This window comes from Elgaria multicarinata, chromosome 8 (genome assembly GCF_023053635.1).
Source record: "Elgaria multicarinata webbii isolate HBS135686 ecotype San Diego chromosome 8, rElgMul1.1.pri, whole genome shotgun sequence".
Taxonomy (NCBI): domain Eukaryota; kingdom Metazoa; phylum Chordata; class Lepidosauria; order Squamata; family Anguidae; genus Elgaria; species Elgaria multicarinata.
In genome coordinates this window covers 72,113,025-72,129,868 of record NC_086178.1, presented here as the reverse complement: position 1 = coordinate 72,129,868, position 16,844 = coordinate 72,113,025, and the positions used below count along the sequence as shown (strand labels likewise).

General features: G+C 41.2%; 1 protein-coding gene across 1 annotated transcript in view; it reads right to left on the bottom strand.

The window, feature by feature from the left end:
- The window catches only part of LOC134403152 (deleted in malignant brain tumors 1 protein-like), a 45,406-nt gene extending 29,476 nt beyond the window's left edge, over positions 1 to 15,930 (bottom strand). The window contains exon 1 of the mRNA XM_063133261.1: positions 15,864 to 15,930. Coding sequence (XP_062989331.1) covers positions 15,864 to 15,930 — 67 coding nt within the window. The remainder of the gene's footprint in view (positions 1 to 15,863) is intronic.
- Between the last annotated feature and the right edge of the window lie 914 nt (positions 15,931 to 16,844).

Here is a 16,844-nt window from a genome sequence, read left to right as displayed (position 1 = left end):
CCACCTTTGCTTCAACATTGCAAAGGGGTTGCTGTGTTGAACTATTTATAAATCTGGGCTAAGAATCCATTTTGCTTTGCTGTATAATGAATCTCAGTCATATTGTGAACATGTGATTTTAAAAAATCCTTTTTTTTTTTCCTTTTTGTGGTGCAAGTTAACAAATATTCCTGGCTAAATTCCTCCTGTTTGATGGGGCACACTTTCCTTCCCCCTTAAACCTCTGATTATGTAACCCAAACTCTCTCACTTGCAGCCATTGATTCTTATTTGCCTGCTGACTCAGTTTGCCTATGTGTGAAATGGGTTTCCTGGTCTCCCATCTCCCTTTAATTTAAATCTTGGAGAAGTGGGCTTGTCTATAAATGCTTTTCTCAGTGTTGTGATATACCCTGGATAAATTAGGGTGTTTTTTTTTAAGACACATAAAAAAAAGCCTGCTCTCTGTTGGTTCTGGGAACTTAGTATGTCTCAGCTGAAAGTTGTAGAATCAGACATGTGACCAAGGCCACACACCCTTGGGGGTCCAGCCACGTGGCCTTCTTTTTGGTTTCCAAAATCTGGTCATCCTAGTCAGAGCTTTTTATACCTTTCCTCCCTGCTATAAACAGTTCTTGCCATCACCTTCCCATGGTGTCAGAAATTCTCCTCTGTGAGAGGCCATTGAAGCTCATGAGAAGCATCTTTTTTCTGATATATTGTTGGGCAAGATGGCTCCCATTGGAGGAGGATAATTCTGTCATGGGAGAACAGCAGTAAAAACTGTTTAAGGCGAGCAAAAGTGAGAAAATAATTTAGAAATATTAACGACAGCAGCAGCAGCATCAACAACAACAACAAAATCCTATAGTTGTGTTTCTCATTATTTTCTTACTCAAAATGACATGCTGCTTGCAGACACAATCATCAATAAAAAATATAGATTCTGCCTCTTTTACCTGTTGTGAAACAAAGTAATTTGGAAGGATTCTGTTAAGTAGAGCAGCTCAAGGGGAAAGCACGAAGGAGTCTTTCTCTTCATCAAGAGTGTAGCCTCACATGTTGGGGGAAAGGTTCATGTGGCATGGCTGCGCATGAAAGTTTGGGTCTGATTTAGACTAACCTAAGGTAGTGATATGAGGTAACAGCAAATTTTGACAGTACCTCTATTTCTAGCTAAATAGTAATCTTTACTATCATCATCATCATTTATACATCTAAGGTCCTCCTCCGGGTGCCTATCCTGAGGGAGGCTCAGAAGATGGCAACAAGGAAGAGGGTCTTCATGTTCTCACTGACGACACCTGCCGGACGCCAACATTGCTGTCTTTTCATGCCGGGTCACTTTTCCCAGGCATATGGCAGCCTGTGATGAGATTTTAATCAATCCCAGATCTTCTTTTTTAGATTTTGTTGACTGCGCAAACTTGTTTCTTGATGTATGTTTTCTATGTGTATTCTGCCTGTTGTGTGTTTTCACATTTTAAAATGTTTTATATTATTTTTAATCTTTTAATCTTTTGGAAACAGCCCAGGGAGCTTTGGCAGATTCTGTAGCAGCCCAGCTTTTTCAAAATGCGTAGATGTCACAGGCATGTTGGTGGTTTGCTTTACTCGCCAGAATTCTATGCAAATTTAGTTGTAGTACTATATATCAAAAATTAAAAAGCCAGGCAAAAATGACCATTTCCCCCATAGGCTAAATCATGTAAATATGAATTTTGGGAGGAGTGGCACATTTTTTTTGGGGGGGGGGGGGATTTGCACATTTTAACAAGTGCAGTTTTGCAGAGATTCAAATTAGCACAAATTCAGGTAATTGAGAAAAATCTGATTCCAGCAATGAGTGGACGACAGAATGAAAGCATCAGATGATCTGTGAAATGCAGATGGAACAGACTTTGTAGAATCCATGCGTACCTAATTATATGGATTTGTTTCTGACTTCCAAACATACTAATCAATTTGGAGGAATTTAGGACTAGCAAGCTATTTCCAAGATCAATATGTAAGAAAAAAGTTACCTGTTGTGGTATAAGGAAATGGTATCGTAGCTTAAGGAAAAGAGGAGATGTTAATAAGTTAATTTATAGTTTTATAAATTATTAATTTATAGTTTTATTTGTCATATTTTCCTTTTAAGATGTGGTTTTTTAAAAATCCGTTTGATACTGATGACATAATACGTTCAATTTGATGCATGAAAACTACATTTTAAGAAAAGATATAGCAAGTGGTGACCATATTGCAACCTCTTATACTGGAGCGTCACAGAACTGAACACTCTTAAGAGTAGCCAAATAACTCTCAAAGCATCACAGTCAACTTTGATGCTTTTAATAATGCATCCCAAACACTATTTTGGGGTGCATTAATAGGAGTATAGCTTCCAAATCACACAAGGTTCATGGTTCCCCTCATTTAGGCACTGGTTAGGCCTCATCTTGAGTATTGTGTCCAGTTCTGGGCACCACACTTGAAGAAGGATGCAGACAAGCTGGAGGGGGTTCAGAGGAGGGCAACGAGGATGTTCAGCAGTCTGGAAACAAAGCTCTATGAGGAGTGATTGAAAGAACTGGGCATGTTTAGCATTGAGAAGAGAAGGGGAGACATGATAGCATGCTGCAAGTACTTCAAAGATTGTCACACAGAGGAAGGCCAGAATTTCTTCTCTATCAACCCAGAGTGCAGGACATGGATTAATGGGCTCAAGTTTCAGGAAGCCAGATTCTGGCTGGACATCAGGAAAAACTTCCTGACTGTTAGAGCAGTATGACAATGGAACCAATTACCTATGGAGGTAGTGGGCTCTCCCATACAAGAGGCCTTCAAGAGGCAGCTGAGCAGGTATACTTTAAGGTGGATTCCTGCATTGAGCAGAGGGTTGGGCCTGATGGCCTTATAGGTCCCTTCCAACTCTACTATTGATGGGCTCCTTCCAACTCTACTATTCCATGATTCCATAACTTCATATTTCTGTCTAACATCACCTATGTCTGTCCATCAGTTGGTTTCCTATAAATTGAACTTATATCTGATTCCATGTATGGAACAAAGTCATTCAGACTTGAGGTGTTTAAATAACTTGAAGAGAAGGGAATTCCAGAGTCATTAGGCTGAATGGCTTTCCATCTACAGATTTAGCTCTACTGCCTTAGCAACCGCAAGAGGGCACTCCAAGTCAGACAGTTACAAATCTTGGAATGACAGTAACAAGATCTGTTTCAACGAAGGGCATGGTATCCATACCAGCTAGTGCTCCCGAAAAGCACGTCCGGGTATCTGGCATTCCAAGTAACAATAACAATAGCAATAACAAGAACATAATAACAAGAAATATATAGAAAAATCTATGAATAAGAAATGAAAGGCTCCTTTATCCAAAAAGAACTCCTTTACTGTTTAAAGGAATATTGTATCCAGTAATGACTGTTATTACTTTCTTGACATCTTCCCAGAATGGTTTAATACACCTAAGTGTCAGATGTTTTATGAAAAGATCCATATCGCTGTACAAGGGGTATGACAACATGTCTTACTTGAAGATGGCGTTGCAATGTTGCTGCAATTGGTAACTGACCAACTAAATCTAACCAACCAATCTAAATCAACTTTTATTAAATGGACCATTACCTGGTTGTGGTGTTGTTGTTACTTCAAATCCAGCTGAAAAATAAAGGATACAGATAGTGAACCTGCAGTACTTTCCCAATTCTTTCAATGGTTTGATCACAAGAACGTAATATTAAATATTTTCTGTGTATACACACAGTCAGTACACATAGTGCACATGTACATATACATTCAGTGTACATTTGGTATCACTCACAGCCTTGTTTCCTAGTCCCCCAATATTGCTGGCCTGTTTCCTCCCATAGCCATTCGATGTGAAGGAATAGACATTGGCTCTGTTCGCCATCACTGGCATCATCACATAGCTAAATCTATTTGGATTCTTGATGATGTGGTGGCATCATATTCACTACATGATCCCAGATTGCCTGGGACCTATAACTGGGTCCAAAGTTTTCAGGATATTTGGGGGGCAGAGAGTATTCATAGGAGAATAGGGGGCAAAGTGGAAGAAGAAAAAGTGGGATGGAGAACTTCAGATGACTTAGGGGAATATCTTGAGGGTTGGGGATTTACATGTTTTGCCTGCAGCCAAATACAGTAGCACAGTCAGAGGTAGGATAACCAACTCACCAGTTTTCCCAGGAAACCTCTGGGTTTGGGGGCCCTTGGGGGGCATCCGAGGGGAAATTTAAATTTACTTTGAAACCCTGGGGAAAGGCACGGGCAGGGTTGAGCGGGGTGCAAGTTTATTGGGCGTACAGCTTGCCGCCACCCCCCCACCGCCCATGCCAATAGAGGCTGAAAGATTCTCTTAACACTTGCATTAAGAGACCCTTTCAGACTCAGTTGGTATGGGCAAGGGCTATGCGCTTTCCTTGCACTTCGCCCCACTGTGTCCTGAGACAGCATTGATTATGATAGAACACCCATTGGCATTGATTATTTGTTTGTGTGTGCCAAGTGTTCCATGTGCTTTTAAATGATGGGATATATACAGCAATCCATGTACTCAAAAGCAAGTCTCACCAAATTCAGTGTAAACATGCACATGTGAGAGAGCAATGGGTGTTTTCCATCCCCCACCTTTGCTTCAACATTGCAAAGGGGTTGCTGTGTTGAACTATTTATAAATCTGGGCTAAGAATCCATTTTGCTTTGCTGTATAATGAATCTCAGTCATATTGTGAACATGTGATTTTAAAAAATCCTTTCCCCCCCCCCTTTTCATGGTGCAAGTTAACAAATATTCCTGGCTAAATTCCTCCTGTTTGATGGGGCACACTTTCCTTCCCCCTTAAACCTCTGATTATGTAACCCAAACTCTCTCACTTGCAGCCATTGACTCTTATTTGCCTGCTGCCTCAGTTTGCCTATGTGTGAAATGGGTTTCCTGGTCTCCCATCTCCCTTTAATTTAAATCTTGGAGAAGTGGGCTTGTCTATAAATGCCTTTCTCGGTGTTGTGATATACCATGGATAAATTAGGGTGTGTTTTTTAAGACACATAAAAAAAAAGCCTGCTCTCTGTTGGTTCTGGGAACTTAGTATGTCTCAGCTGAAAGTTGTAGAATCAGACATGTGACCAAGGCCACACACCCTTGGGGGTCCAGCCACGTGGCCTTCTTTTTGGTTTCCAAAATCTGGTCATCCTAGTCAGAGCTTTTTATACCTTTCCTCCCTGCTATAAACAGTTCTTGCCATCACCTTCCCATGGTGTCAGAAATTCTCCTCTGTGAGAGGCCATTGAAGCTCATGAGAAGCATCTTTTTTCTGATATATTGTTGGGCAAGATGGCTCCCATTGGAGGAGGATAATTCTGTCATGGGAGAACAGCAGCAAAAACTGTTTAAAGCGAGCATGAGTGAGAAAATAATTTAGAAATATTAACGACAGCAGCAGCAGCAGCAACAACAACAACAAAATCCTATAGTTGTGTTTCTCATTATTTTCTTACTCAAAATGACACGCTGCTTGCAGACAAAATCATCAATAAAAAATATAGATTCTGCCTCTTTTACCTGTTGTGAAACAAAGTAATTTGGAAGGATTCTGTTCAGTAGAGCAGCTCAAGGGGAAAGCACGAAGGAGTCTTCCTCTTCATCAAGAGTGTAGCCTCACATGTTGGAGGAAAGTTTCATGTGACATGGCTGCATGTGAGGAATTGGTGGGGCTCGCCATTTCTAACACAGCACCCATCAGCCCCATCTTTGCATTGCCAATGGGGCCCACACGCTTCGAAACAAGAGGCTCATTAAGTTTGATTGTGCCACGACAGCTGCAAGCAGCAGCAGGGGGGAAGGGGGTGAAAGCGTTCTTAGGAAGACAGAACAGCCAGTACTGGATAAAAGAGAAAGAGAGGAGGAAAGTGGGGAGGAGCTGGAAAAGTGGGAGAGAGACAAACAGAGAGCAAGTCTGCAGGAGCAAGGGAGGCAAGACAAAAGAGGCAAATGTCTTTTTACTGGGGAGATGCCAACCTCTGCTCCTTTATACCCCTGGCAGTAGCCAGTCAACTTGTTGGGCAAAGAAGAGATCTTCTGCTCTTCTTACATTGCCCCTTTAAGGACAAGCTCCAAAACGGCCTCAACTAACCTTACTGCAGAAGCCTGGAGAAGTGGGTGTCTCTTAGGCCACAGCTAGACCTAAGGTTTATCCTGGGATCATCCAGGGTCTGCCCCTGCCTGAGCACTGGATCCCCTGTGTGTCATCTAGATGAACAGGGATAAACCTTAGGTCTAGCTATGGCCTTAGAAAGGTACCAGGAGGAAACAGCAGCAAAAGATTTCACAGCTGTGAGCACTGTTTTGTCTAGGGCTGCTGGCAGACACAAACTGTGTGTGTGTGGGGGGGGGGGGTATTTACCTGCCCAGCATCAGTCCATGGCATAAGGTGAGGGGGGGGGGGGGGAATCTCCTAATGAATGAGCTATTCCCCAATTGTTTATGGTCTGTTTGAAGATGCCCAGTGTTGTAACTAGGAGAGTCTCTCTTACTAAACTTTTGACTTAAAATCTACCTCTAGAATCTAGATGCTGTGTCTCTGATGGAGTCAATGGACCAAGAAGTTTTTGATGTGCCTTTACCACAAGACCCGCTCACACTGCACATAAAGGTTTGGCTCTGAGTTACACTAACCAAATGTAGTAGAAAAGAGGTAACAGCAAAGTTTGACTGTAACTCTATTTATAATTAAACTGCAATCTATACTATCACCATCTTCACATCTAAGGTTCCTTTCTGGGTCTCTTCTCCAAGAGAGGCTCAGAAGATGGAACAAGTGACTTTGCCTTCACAGTGGTGCCCCCCCCCAATAAAGGAGTGAGCCCTGCAGGGCATCAACATCGCTATCTTTTCGATGCCAGGTCAAGACTTTTCTCTCTTCCCAGGCATATGGCAGCAAGTGATGACTTTTTAATCAATCCCAGATCTGCTTTTTAGGTTTGGTTGATTGCAAAAAGTTGTTTTGCTTTTTGATGTATGTTTTCTATAAATATGCTGTCTGTTGTGTGTTTTCAAGTTTTTAAATTTTGTATATTATTTTGAATGTTTTAATATTTTGTTAACCACCCAGAGAGCTTCAGCAGATTCTGAGCAGCCTGGCTTTTCCCCAGACACACAGCTTCCTCAGACATGCGGACTGTCTTCTTTACTTTCCAGAGTTCTATGCAAATTTATATAGAAATATACATCAAAGTAACAAAATCCAGCCAAAAATCCGCATTTCCCCCATAGGCTAAATCATGAAAATGCGCATTTTGGGAGGATTGGCAGATTTGCGGGGGGGGGGGGGGGGGAGTTTGCATGTTTTCAGAAGTGTGGATATTCAGAAATTAGAATTTGTGCAAATTGGGGGGAAACTGATTCTGTCAATGGGCAGACAACAGATTGAAAGGCATCACACGATCTGGGAAATGCAAATGGCACGGATTTTGCAGAATCTGTATATACCTAATTTTACATATTGGTTTCTGGCTTCCAAACATACTAATCAGTTTGGAGGAATTTAGGACTATCAAGCTATCTCAAAGATCACTATGTGGGGTGAGGGAATTACCTGTTGTCGTGATAGATTGCATGGTACCTTAAGAAAAACAGGACATATTAGTGAGTTAATTTCAGTCAAAGTAACTTTATACTTTTATTTGTCATGTTTTCTTTTCAAGATGTAGATTTTTTAAAAATCTATTTGAAACTCATGATATGATGTTCAATTTGATGCATGAAAATCACATTTTTAAAAATGATATAGCAAGCGGTGACCATATTGCTACTTTTTATGCTGTAGGATTACGTAACTGAATCAGTCTTAACAGTAGCCAAAAAACTAAAAAAAACTCATCAGAACCAACTTTGATATGACTTTGGATTTCTGTCTAATGTCAACTATGTCTGTTGATTTCCTAAAAATAGAACTGATACCTGATTCTGTGTCAAATGTGTGGAACAAATTCTTTCAGACTTGGTTTTTTTAAAATCTTGAAGAGAATGGCTTCCCATCTACTGAATTAGCAACCACAAGAGGGCACTCCGAGTCAGACAGTTACAAATCTTTGAATGACAGTAACAAGATCTGTTCCAAGTAAGGGCAAGGTATCCATACTAGGTGGAGCACATAAAAAGCACTGTGGTGGCATCATATTCACTATATGATCCCTGATTTCCTGGGACCTATAATTGGGTCTAACGTTTTCAGGATATTCCAGGGGAATATTCATAGGAGAATAGGGGGCAAAGCGGAGAAAGAAGAAGTGGGATGGAGAACTTCAGATAACTTAGGGGGACATTTTCAGGGCTAGGGGCTTACCTGTTTTGCCCCCAGGCAAATACAGTAGCACAGCCAGAGCGTTTTAAAACTTTCCTCTTTCCTTCTTAAACATTTCTTTTTAAAAAAGAAAAAAAGAAAAAGTCCTCAGACACTTCTCCTCAAAAAGTTAAATTAAGTATGTGCAATCCTTACCAACCCTCCACATCTTCCTAAATTCCTCTGAAGTACTGTCTCTCTGAAAGGAGCCATTTGGCTTGGAAAAATCCTCTCTGCCCCCTCTTCAGATCCAATTGCCATTCTTCTTTCCTTCTTCTCCTTCCTTGCCTTATCCTGGGTCTTTCTTTCTCTTCTTTATTTCACCCAAAGCATATCTTGGGGAAATCTTAAAGGGAATTTCCTTGGTAGGCAAAAGAAAGTATAAACTGTTTTTCTCCTTCTCCTCCTCAACTGAACCGTCAAAAAAAAAGTGGGTTCACATGGTTGCAGAGGAATGAAACTGGGGCTGTTTCGTTTGTCAGTTGTCATTAAATAGAAAAGGCTGTAGCTGAGTGACTGAGCACATGCTTGGCATGCAGAAGGTCCCAGATTCAATCCCTGTTATCTACAGGTAGGGCCAAGATGGAATCCTGCCTGAAACCTGGAGAGCCACTGCTGCCAGTCAGTGTCAATTATATGGGGCTAGATGGGCCAAGTTTCTGGCTCATTCTTTTATATATATATATATATAATTTTTTATTCAATACTTAAACATACATCAATACAATAAAAAGAAAACAACATAATACATAAATGTTGGATAACCTTAATAACATATATTCTAGATAATATGTTAACATAATCATACTTAACATAAAGTGCACCCCCCACCACCATGGGATCTTATTCCTGTTTCCAGAATCTCATTGTTTCTTCTGGAGGTGGTTTCCTACTCCGCTTAGATAAGACAAATTCTAGGAACTGTTTCCATATTCCCTCAAAATCATTCGTTTTTGTCATTCCTTGTCTCACTTTTATATTACACGTTCATTTATCATTAATAGCAATTTCCCATATCTCTTTATACCAATCTTCTATATGGTAATCCCCTTGAACCTTCCAGTTCCCAGATATCATTAACCTTGCTGCTGTTAGAAAATTCGGTATCAGTTCTTTTGTCCCTTTGTTACAATTTAATTCTCCATATAATGATAACAATGCCACTATAGGTGTCTCTTCAATCTCCATTCCTAAAATTTCTTTTATCTCATTAAACACCATTTCCCACAATTTTTGTACAAATTCACATTCCCACCACATATGTAAATACGTTCACTTTTTTTTGACAACCTCTCCAACAATTTGCTGAGTTCAACTTATTTATTTTATTTAGTCTCACCGGGGTTAGATACCACCTCCATATAATCTTATAATAATTTTCTTTTATCCTCACAGACATATTTCTCAACACTCGTTGTTTCCATATTTCTTCCCAGCTCTGTTGCCCTATTTGTTCCTTCAAGTCAGTTTCCCAAACCAGGGGGGGGATCTATGCTATTGCTTTTAAAGCGCTTTAAAGCACTTTGAAAACGTTTTGAAACCTGTATATGCAGTGTGTCCTGGGCCCCAACAGTTGTCAAAACTGTTATAAAGAGCTTTAAAGCGCTTTAAAGCAGTAGTATAGATTCCCCCCCCCCCATCTTGCCTTTTCTGGCTCATTCTAAGACTGTCTCCTATGTTCCTAGGAACAGAAAGCTTTAATAAAAATAGGAGCTTTGGGTTGGTGGGATGTGGAGGGGAGATCATTATTGTTCACGTATACAATTATACATCTACCTACTCAGAACTAAGCCCCATTCTGTTTAATAAAGCTCCCCCTTCCCCCAGGAAAGTGTGCATGGAATTCCAGCACAAGTTACTTTTGCAGGGAGCCTGATCTTTTGCATGTTTACTCAGAAATAAGTCCTGGGTTGTGAGCATGGTACTGCAGGCTTAATACACTGCCCACCCAACTCCAGTCTCGTAAATTGACTATCCTTTCAGCCCAGTCCTATGCATGTTTTGTCATTTGTGTTTTCTCATTTTGCATGGACTCTATAGTTTCACTAATGAGTGAAAGGCACTTAGTGTGTGCTCAGAGTTTCTACATAAAAAGACTCGTCGGCTGAATCCTTATGTAGTTTTAGAACAAATGAAGTTATGGGGAGGAAAATACAATAAGAGCTTGTGCATAACAAGGAGGAGGCAGAGGAGAGTTGCACAAAACAAGACATCTGTTTTTTGTGAAGAGTTGCTGGAGGATGGGAAAATGAGGAGGGGTTGTTGTATAGAGGGGAACACAATTGGTAGGAGGAGAATGTAAGTGCATTCTGGGGAAAGAAAAGCATTCTGTACATCATCATCATCATCATCAATTTATTTTTGCCCGCCTCTCCATTTTGATCGAGGCGGGGAACAACAATAAATGATAAAATATGTAATACTCAATTAAAACATAATATACATTGTTAAAAACATCCTAAAAACGTTTTAAAATTCAACTGGATAGGCCTGCCGGAAGAGATCAGTCTTTATAGCTTTCTTGAATGCTAGTAGACTGTTAAGTTGGCGAGTCACCTCCGGCAGGCCATTCCACAGTCTGGGAGCAGCAGAAGAAAAGGTCCTCTGCATAATACTTGTCAGCCTAATTTTGGCAGGCTGAAGTACTTTCTTCCCAGAGGACCTGAGTGTGCGGAGTGGATGGTATGGGAGAAGGCGATCCCGCAGGTAGCCTGGACCCAAACCATGTAGGACTTTAAAGGTGATAACCAACACTTTATACTTTGTTCAGAGGTCCATCTAGTCCAGCATTCTAGGCACACAGTGGCCAACCAGCTGCCCATGGGAAATCCACAAGGAGGATTTGTGCAAAAGCACCCTTCTAGCCTGCTGGTAACATTGGTGAAATGTAAATAAATTCTAGTACTTCTAAATGTGCATGCGTATTGTGCATTGAATTAAAATGAAGTCTGAAACCCAAGCAGAACTGGGCAGTCTTTATGTCTCAAAATAACATATTTTGCTTTAGTTCCACTAAGAGCTGCACAGCGAGGGAGGGAGTGTGGTTCAATGATTTTCAGGTCCCCCTTCTAATCCTAGGGCACATTTTCACTATGGTCTCCCATCACTGCTTTGGAGGAGGGCAAGGATGGAACCATAAGATGTCCAGTCTTCCAGTGCCAGCACACTTCACTTTGAAAAAGCCTTAAACTGGATTTCATGCACCATAATTCCCTAGCCCCTGCTCCTAGCCTTCTGAAACTTTGCAAGTTTCTTGTCTAGTGGACACCTCTAATGATGCATATTTACCCCAAAACCATGGGGACTGAAGGGAAAGGAAACCAAATCATTTCCTTCCCGAAACTGGCAAACTCCCCTTCCACCAGATCTCCTGTACTTATCCTTCTGGCTTCTTACTTAGGGACACTTCTAGGCTATCTGTAATTTTCAGAACAATGGTCCACAAGGTACATAAGGAGATATGTATGTCTTCTCTTGGAGATCCTCATGATGTCAAAGCTACTCTTGTGCACAACCCCCTGTGGCAGACATGATCTCAGATGGGGCAACAAATCCTGGAATTTTCGTCCAGTACTTCAAAGTAATAAAAATGTTCTTGGCAGTTCCTTTTAAAATAAAATAAAAATAAAAAGGCACATAGCACAAAAAACCTGCACCTATTTTTTCTGATATTGGGCAGATGTAATCCCCTCCTAGGGGGTTACTATGCCTGCAGTTATCATCCAGTTCTGACCAGGGGCCTGTCTATATGATGGTGCATTGGTGCCACGAGCCCCCAAACCCCCACATTTGCACTCCTGCAGGGTTGTCTCCACTGCAAGGAGCAAGCCCGGGGTTTGCAACAGGAGGAGGAGGAGGAGCTGCCACCACCCCATGTGTCATTCCACACTCTGCCATGCCACCACATGAGCACCCCTCCCCCTCCACGCGTCCCTCTCCCTGCCCCCATTTTTTCTCACCTCGAGCTTTCCCTGACACTGTTTGTTTCTCCTGATGCTAGAGGACATGCAGAGACATTCCAGCAGCCATCTGGCTCGCTGGCCCACCCCCTCCCCCCTGCTTGGGCAGATGGCAACCAATCAGGGGTCACCATCAGCCCAACCATGCCTCTGCTGCAAGTCCGGAGCAAGGTGACAGATGGAGATGCACCGTCATTGTCTTGCTCCACAGAAAAAAGTCGGGATATTTTGGAATATTGCGATAAAGCTCTGGGATGGCACCGCAGTGGCTTTTGTGTCATATAAATAGCACAGCGCCACTGCAGAGCCACCCCAGGGCTTTCCCCACGTATAGACACCCCCCATGTGATAAAAGTTATAGTGTTTTCTTTTCTTTTTAATTTCCAATGGTAGTCATCAGGAAGCATAAACACTCAGTTTTCTGAACCTTGATTTGTGTTTGGTACTGAGCTGAAGTTCACAGACTTCGAGTAGAAGCAGGATGTATTTTAAACTACTGAATTGGGGTCGGCATGAAAGTGTTGTGGAGGGTCATCCTCTAGATAGATAGATAGATAGATAGATAGATAGATAGATAGATACACACACACTAGAGGTATGCACTGATAACCTTCTCACTGCTTTGACTTCATAAGCAGATGCAAATTTGTTTTATAAGACTGTGCCCTGCCCCAGATATTTTAAGGAACTAGCAATGTCCCTAGCCATGACAATATCTAAAGAACCTATAAACAACTATGATAAGTAATGATAAGTGTACGATAAATGCCTCATGTAGAAAAGTCCTAAGATTGGCCTGATTCTCATGAGAATTACTACAGCTGTTTTAGGAGATTTATATATGTTGAATTACTCTGATGGAAAAGTCAGTTTGTCCAAACTGCAACCTGTTCAATCAGTGTTCATCTCACTTCAAGGATTTTTTTCAGATCAAAAAAGTAGAAATCAAATACTGAATGATTCACACAATGACTTCCACTTGGAAAAGTCCACTGAAAAAATAAATTCCTCCTGAGTTCAACACAGAAGCAGAGCGTTTCCAGACAAGACTTTTATTGTGCAAGCACTCTGCCTTTTTCATGGACTTTTCAAGGGGTCCAGATAATAACATTGTCCATTTGTAACCTTCCTGCATTTTTCCACCATTTCCACCTTTTTTCTTAACACAGAAAAGGAAGGAAATATGGCATGGCTGCACCACATCTTTTGTTTGACAATACTAGGAGCCCTCCATGAGGAAGCAACCAAAGTCATGACAGTTTCATATATTCAGGTTATCAAGGGTAAATCCAATTACCTTGTGTAGATTTACTCTCAGCAAAGCCTTTGTGGAGGGATTTAAAGACTGAGCTTATCTATTGGTATTTATTGGTCACAGTAACAAAAGCCAACTTGCTCCTCCATGGAGCTCCAGACATGTGTTGAACCCCTACCATCGCCTATGGTGGAGTGTGGGGGGAGGGAGTAATGAGGATGGGTCATCTATAGCAGAGAAGCAGCAGTCAAGGAAACAGTCAAGCACTTCCTTTCCCACAGTTTCTCCAATCAAAATAGCCCCATCTTGAAATGGTTTATATCTAGGACGCAGCCATCAGATTTGTAATAAATGTTCTGTGCTGAGTGTGGCCGTAGCTAGACGGAGTGATATCCTGGGGCGATCCCCGGGATCATCCCTGTGCATTCACATGACACACAGGGAACCTGGGATCAGGGAGGGATGATCCCTCCCTTGCCCCGGGATCTCGCCTTCCACTTCTAGCCTGCCTTTTCCGTGGTCTTGAGCTGATCCCGAGGCTGAGGAACATGTGGGCGGGCGTCACAGTTCTTCCTGGCTCCTCACAAGTAACTCCTCAGGAACACTGTGCCCATTGGGGGTGGGGGTGGGAGCGGGGGAAATTATTTTTTTTAAAAAAAGACTTCTCTTTTGCACACAAGCACTCGTGTGCTCATACTTCTTTAAAACAAAAAATGGCAGCCGCGATATCACGTGCCGCGTGTAGACCAGTGTGACAATCTCACGATCATAAAATCGTGAGATCGTCGCGGTAAAAACCCCTGGGCTAGCTGAGGCCTCCGTTAGGAATGGAGTTGGAAAACAGAACCATAAATAGTCAGCACAACCCCAAATGACTAAATGACATCCTTAAATGGCTCTACTATGGAATTCTAGTCTGTAAATTCATCAAGGGGTGGTGCAGAAAAACTATGTTAAGTAGCCCAATATTAGCAGGCTTTGGTCATGCCCCAATGCCAGGCCCAAATGGTCCATAGAATTCAACTTGCCATTGCTGGCCCCGCTCTATCAGGCAGCTGCTGGGAGATTTATTTATTTATTTATTTATTTATTTATTTATTTATTTCACTTATATACTGCCCCCATAGCCAGAGCCCTCTGGGCGGTTTACAGAAATTCTAAAATTGAGATAAAAATAAGTATACAAAATTTTAAATTTTAAAACACAGCACATACACACAAAGCATTAAAAACTGTTTAAAAACTAAACATGTGGGTGATTATGATGTGCTGCCATATGCCTGGGCAAAGAGGAAATTCTTAGCCTGGCGCCAGAAAGATAGCAGCGTCAGTCCTCCTGACGCCTCCCTAGAATCATAAAATAGGAAGTTGGAAGGGGCCTATAAGCTCTTATCATTTCACTTGTAATATCATGTTTGCTGGACCAACTCACTTGTATTCATTCATTTGTGTGTGTTTTTTCTATCTGACATGTAGGTTGTCCCTTCTAACCATCAGCTAAGAAATATGCCCAAACATTTCTGGCTACAGGTTTACAAGCTAAAATACATATTTAAGTAAGAAACTCCAATGAAGGAGGGAAAGTAGATGATATCAACCCACACACACAAGCTTCGTTTTTATTTGCGTTTCTAGTTTATTTCAGTTATTTAAATGTCCTGAGATTTAAAAATCGCTACTTATACATTGAAAAGCATACTTTTATCATGTTTATTTTTAAACTGTATTTCATTACTGAATTCATATGAGTGTCTTACTGAGACATTTCTATAAAGTGTTTCACTTCTATAAAGTATTTTCTACTAATAATATATTCCAATGAGCTCAAGAGAGCAGAATTCATTTTGCTGCGCTGTAATATTTTTTAATGTATAAAATTATTCATGCTTAACTGTTTTAACTGCTTTTCCTGCTTTTAAATTATATATTGTTTTAACTTGGTTCATGGTTTGATTTGTTTTTAACTGTGCATATTTATTGTTTTATACTGTATACTTTTATCTGTACGCCGCTCTGAGATCTTAATGATATAGGGCGAGATATAAATGTTTTAAATAAATAAAATAAATAAATGCTTAACCTTCATGAAAAGTCCAAACTTTTTTTTAAAAAAAAAAAAAAAAATCTGGTTCAAACAGGATGGGATCAGTAGCCCATCTCATCTAGTCGCTTGTTTCTAACTGTGATGAGATATTCCAGTCAGAGTTGTTCAAAAACATCCCATTGTCACCAGGATCTGTATATGGAATTTTATGGAATGAGACACAGTTATGTAAAAAGATTAGGCATAGTAATTACCTGAGACAGCTGACAAAACCAACACACTGAACAGCGCCGTCCAAGGGAGTATCACTGTGGTATCCATCTTGTCGGCTTCTCTCCAGACTCCAGACATAAGGAGCATCTGAATTTAAAAGCTTCTAATCATAGGTGTGGTTATGTTCTTCCTTCACTTGGACTCTGGCATAGATCCATAAATCTGATGGTGATGTATTTGATTTGTAAATCCCTATTTTACTTTTATAATTTCCTTGTCTGGTCAAAGGTTCAGTATTGGTTTGATAACAATTTTCCATTACCTGTAGGAGAACAGACCTCTGCTGATATACAGGAACCTTGATATATAGGGGACATGCATGGCAAAAACTGTGAAGATATAGAATACTTTGAGAGAAAATATATTTAACAGTGCATACATTAGAAAATACCTATTTAAATACAAAATGTTGTGCAGATTTTGTGCAGACTAGGCATGTGCTCCGCTCCGATTAGAAGCGCAGAAGCAGGAGCGAATTGGCCTGCTCCGCCTTGCCCAGAGGCGGAGTAGAAGCGGACCACGGACCCCTAGAAGCAAGGCGAAGAGAAGCGCCATTTTCGGAGCGCTCCTGTTTCCGCGGTCCGCTTCTATCACCATCTTGAAACATTTCGCCCATAGGATTGCATTGCGGAAAAGAAAGGGGGATAACTGTGTTGTTTTTGAAGCTATCTTTCTGAAAATTCTTGTGCTTGGAGAGTCGTGGATTGGGGTCATTTTGAGACTACTCTCAGCTCTCTGCGTGGTGCGGGTCGCGCGCTAGAATTTTTTAAAAAACCGGTGGGAAATACCTTTTTCGAAGGGCTGAGGGGCAGAGTCAACTCCCGGTCATGATCACATGATCCCAAAGTTGGAGGAGGGGATAGGCAAAACGGGTAACTTGGGATTCTGGGAACTTCTCTTTCTACTCTGAACGGACTTTTCCCAGTGTTTTTTAAAACAGTAGCCCCACCAAATGCACAAAC